The 4,897-nt window shown below is 36.9% G+C and overlaps 1 protein-coding gene across 1 annotated transcript; it reads right to left on the bottom strand.

Moving 5' to 3' along the window:
- Positions 1-1,519: 1,519 nt before the first annotated feature.
- Positions 1,520-3,142, bottom strand: LOC145076406 (protein FAR1-RELATED SEQUENCE 7-like). Its single transcript, XM_079022288.1, has 4 exons — positions 2,684-3,142; positions 2,352-2,601; positions 1,715-2,262; positions 1,520-1,627 (listed from the first exon to the last, which is right to left on the bottom strand). Exons 1-4 carry the CDS (start codon positions 3,140-3,142, stop codon positions 1,520-1,522), a joined length of 1,365 nt encoding a protein of 454 aa, XP_078878414.1.
- Positions 3,143-4,897: the final 1,755 nt, after the last annotated feature.

The following is a 4,897-nucleotide window of genomic DNA, read 5'->3' as shown; positions in this document are numbered from 1 at the left end:
TTGATGTTGTTATCCTCACTTTTTTATGGATTATGTATTTGATACCAAAAAAACTAGGAAAGGTATCGTATTCCGTAGAATTGTCTTCCAATAGTCTTTATGGGTGTCAAATGGAGGTTGTAAGGTTAATTTAAAATGGATGGGTCTATTTCTAACTTTAATGTTGTCTAACTTGTTATTAATTTTTAATAAAAAACCATACAATAAAAAATCAGACTAGAAAAAAATTGACGCTTTTAAATATTTAAAATATCTTTTAAAAGACACTTTAGTTGAACTTAACATCACATCAGTAAAGTCAAATTGAGAGGGAAAAATGCAAGTGTAATTTTAAAAGACAAACTTCAAAAATGGTCCCTGTGGTTTCCAGAAATATCAAGTTTAGTCCCTAAATTCAAAAAACCTCACAGATGGTCCCTGTGGTTTCAAAACTTTTAACAAATGGTCCTTCCGGCTCACTCCGTTAGCATTTCACCGTTAACTCATTTTTTAATAAAATATTGCAGGGGGAATTTCGTCATTTCAGTTGTAACCTTCTCTCTTTAAAAGAAATTGCATGTCCGATTTTTGGGCAAATCCTTTAGCTTCATCAGTCGATCATCTCTCCTCCTTTCCACTGTTGTTCGACCGTTGCACCCTTCACGACATCCAATCGCTTCTGATTCAAAGATGGTGACTTGCAGATGTGGGAATGAAGCAACAAAGATCACTTCATGGACAGATCGTAACCCTGGAAGACAATTTTCGAACTGTAGAAGATGTGGTTTCATTCGATGGTCAGATCCTCCTATGTGTGGTAGGGCTTTGGTGGTGATTCCAGGTTTGATAAGATCAAAGAATCGATTGGAAGAGAGGGTCGCCATTGTAACTGCAAAACTGTGGAACTACCAACTAATGTTGTTTTGTTCATGGGTGTTTTTTTTTGGTATTATTTTAATCTCTAAGTATCTTGTGAAGGTTTGGATGGTAATGGAGTTTTGGTTTTTGGTTTGTAACCATTGCATGGTTTTTTTTTTATTTTAATCGGAGAGGGTTTTTTTCTTTCAGTTTATGTAGGTGGTTTTGGAATTGGTGTTGTTGTATTTGGTTTATGTATCAGATTAATGTGTAATGCAGTGGTAATGGTAATGGTAATGGAATGTAGTTTGTTATAGTTCATTATTCAATTTCTTGAATGTTTTTGAAATGCAATTCTTAAGTGTATTGTAAATGCATCTTGAAGATGGTTTTCATTTGCAATTGAAATGTACAATGTTATTAATTGATCTGTGAAGGGTAGTACACAAAACATATTAATTCATTACCAAAAAGTGCATACACACCATTACATTCAAAGTTATAAAGTTCTTAACACAACCATGATGCAAAGTTTTCAAAAGACCTACAACACAAGCATTACATGCAAAGTTTTCAAGTTCTTAACACATCTTCAAACAAGTACACATGACATAAGTTTCAGCCCCCTCCAACTTCACCACTGCCTCCCTGCCCTTTACATGTTCTGGAATTGTGCCCTTTGTTATGACACTTTGAACAAGTGACTGCCAATATATTTCCTGCTCAATCTACCAGCTTGGCTGTTTGGCTCATCAACACCCCTCCTTCTCTTCTTCTTAGGCCTCCCAACCTACACATGTTGATATATTATAGTTAAAATTGAATTCATTCCATGCTCACATGTATACTATATTTTTGGTGTACTTTAAATACAAACCTGTGTCTTATGTTTTGGTGGAAGTAAAGTGAATGGGCAGTCACTTTTAGGCCACATTGTACGTCCATTCAATGGATCAATTTTGTTGAAATACATGGTTTTCCATGTTGGTAACCTATAGCAAGGAAGGACCCATTCATCAACATGTGGGGCATTTTCACCATTTTCAATTTTGTCCCATATAGCACAAACAGCATGTCTACATGGGAAACCTGTAATCTCCCAAAACCTACAACTGCAACTTTGATCATTCAAGTTTACCACATATTGGTCTTGCCATGTGCTTGCCACTTGGTACTTCCCTGCCCCATTGTATTTAGCCACATACTTTGATGCATCAGCCTTAATCTTTTCAAACAGTGTAGTTGCAGTAGGGGTTAGAAGTCCTTCACACTTATCTATTTCCTTTTGCACCACACATAACCTCTTCATGAGATACTCTCTAATATACTCTAAGCAAGTGATAATAGGTTTATCCCTACCTTCATCTAGCTTAGAATTGAATACCTCACAAAGGTTATTCAACAAACAATCAGTATGTGCCCTTCCTGAATAATAGATATTAACAGAAGACAATTACACATATAGTACACAACAGGGAAGATTAACATTTCTCAATAAATTTCTAGAAACTTACCACTAAAGTGAGATTTAGCCCAAGTGTTTGCTGGGATCTTAGACACCCAAGCATGAGCCTCTGCATTGATCTTCTTCAACTCATCCATTGCTCTGTTAAAATGATTGACTGTTGTTGCTCTACCACACTCCCAAAGTTGGTCACTTAAGTCTTTTCCTTTCCATTGTTTCTTCATGTTTTCTTGGATATACCTCAAACAGAACCTGTGTTCTGCACTAGGGAATACCTTCTCCATTGCTGGTATTATTCCCTAAACAAAAGTCAATGTATGCAACATTAGTTAACCAAATGTATTTAGAAAAGGTAATAAAAAAAAGTTAGGTGGTACACACCTTTTGTCTATCTGAAATGAAGGTAAAGTTTGAATTTGGTCCCAGATCCAGATCTTCTCCTAACAGTTCCAAGAACCAGGTCCAACTACTTGCTGATTCTGTCTCTACCACTACATATGCTACTGGGTATATACCATTGTTTGAGTCCAACCCTACAGCAGTTAACACTTGCCCAGGGTAAGGGCCCTTCATGAAAGTACCATCCAGACCTAGAAAATCTCTTAATCCATATTTGAATCCTAACTTCAATGCACCTAAACAGACATATATTCTTCTAAAAGTTCTTGTGGTAACAGACAGGGAGGTTTCTAGATACACATCAATCCGAACTGTTGTACCAGGATTAGTGTTGAGTAGCTCCAACACATAATCCCTTAAAAATCCATACTGTACTTGGTAGTCCCCACTAATGATACGCTCAGCCATTGACTTTGCCCTAGCAACCTTTTGCAATGACATTCCTACCTCCAGTTTCTTGCAAACTCTTCGTGTAAAGCTTTCACTGGAATTTTAGGGTTACTCTGTATTTGTTGAACAATTAAGTTTGCTATGTATCTGGAAGTGCAAGCTTTAACCGCCCTTGTTTGCAAACATTTATGCTCATCATGTACTGTTTTCACCAACCAATCCTGATTTTCATTAGCCCTCGATATTTGGACTGTCCATTGACATGTACCTTCATTGGTAATTACATCTTTACCCTTGCACTTTGCCCTACTTTTGGTTGAGGGCCCACCACCATCAACTCCTGTAGAAGGCTTACTTACAACACCTTTACATTTCACCCTAATCCGGATTTTGTCATTTTTGGCTAGGTATAAAGACCTCCTTGTTGCTACAACATGTGAGTTCATGTAGTTTTTAACATCAACCTTGGTTTTGAAGACCCGACCAATCTGAAATGGTTTAACATGAACCTCTCCATGTGAGCATGTACTTGACTTACTCAACTCTTTTAGCAGTCTCTTCCTATCATCTTCATGAAATCTTGCAAATTGATAATCATCAGTGGCAATAACTTCCAGCTCATCATCAACCACTCCAATCCCATCATCTTTTGAATGATTGTTCAAGATTCCATGTTCATCTACATCAACAGCATTATGGAATTCACTCATGTCTACATCTACATAAAATTGTATGTTAGACTCATCCACATTGTATTCACTGTCATCATAATCATCTCCACTATCCTCAGAACCATGGCCACTCTCAGAGTAGAAAGCCTCTCCACTATCATCACTCACCATACCCTCTAGATAATCCTTCTAGTTGTTTTTCAAATGAAGTCTGAACATTAAACTCAGCATCATAATCAGCATAAAGTGAGTAATCCTCTACAAATGGTTCATAGTCATCAACTGTTGTAGTATTAGCTCCATCATCAGCTTGGCAGATTGGTTCCTGTACATGGTAAGTTCCCAATTGTTCTTCAGTTTCAACTGCACTAGTGATCACTTCTTCTTGAGTTTCAATTTCATGATTCACCACTTCCTTTTGAATGACATGACTTTGTTTACATTGTGACCTTATAAATGGTAGAATACTCTTTGAGTAATCATGGCCTTCATCAACATCTAACACTTGTGACTGCTCATAAGCAGGGTTCATAGACTTGTTTAGATCAAGCTTTCTACTACATGGTCCTGCTTCTCTCCTACAAGGTTTCTTTCTATTCATTTCAGGTGACACACTATCAGGCTCCAACTCTTCAATAACAACTTTAGAAGGAGACTTGTAATAACTAGCTACCCTTGTCTGACCAGTTTCAATATACACCCTAATAAGTCTGTGTTTAGGGACATATGATACCATTTTAAGTACATCTTGATCATTACCTAAAGGCATTAATCCATAGTCCAAAGGGTATTCAGGGATATAGAAATGGTAGTAAAGGGTTTGCTCAGTTTTGTACCCTAGTTCTCGAACCATGTCGTCAAGCTCATGAACTGAAAATAAATCAGTGTCAACATAATCTACATATGCTACAACACCATCAACGTATTTCCTTCCTGGTGCTTTGGTGAAGACACCATTGTAGTGTATCTTCAACGTGAAATAGTTGTCATAACCTTCTGTAAACACAAAAAAAGAGTAAAATCAATGATTTCCTTACGTCAACACAATAGACCAAGAAAAAACAAGTTTTGTTGTAGTATTGTACCGTATGTTTTTCCTAAGTCCTCCACGGTTACAAATTTTTCTCGAAAACAC

The sequence above is a fragment of the Lactuca serriola genome, chromosome 9, assembly GCF_051521515.1.
Source record: "Lactuca serriola cultivar US96UC23 chromosome 9, Lser_US96UC23_V15, whole genome shotgun sequence".
Classification (NCBI taxonomy): domain Eukaryota; kingdom Viridiplantae; phylum Streptophyta; class Magnoliopsida; order Asterales; family Asteraceae; genus Lactuca; species Lactuca serriola.
Note: the sequence above shows the minus strand (reverse complement) of the source record. Positions and strands in the feature narration are given on the sequence as shown.

Excerpts from the sequence above, each read along its gene's own strand:
- LOC145076406 (XM_079022288.1), bottom strand. The coding sequence starts at position 3,142 with ATGTCATTGCAAAAGGTTGCTAGGGCAAAGTCAATGGCTGAGCGTATC. Across the intron at positions 2,602-2,683 it reads TCATTTCAGATAGACAAAAG|GGAATAATACCAGCAATGGA; the intron begins GTGTGTACCACC and ends ACTTTTGTTTAG. Across the intron at positions 2,263-2,351 it reads GGCTAAATCTCACTTTAGTG|GAAGGGCACATACTGATTGT; the intron begins GTAAGTTTCTAG and ends TCTATTATTCAG.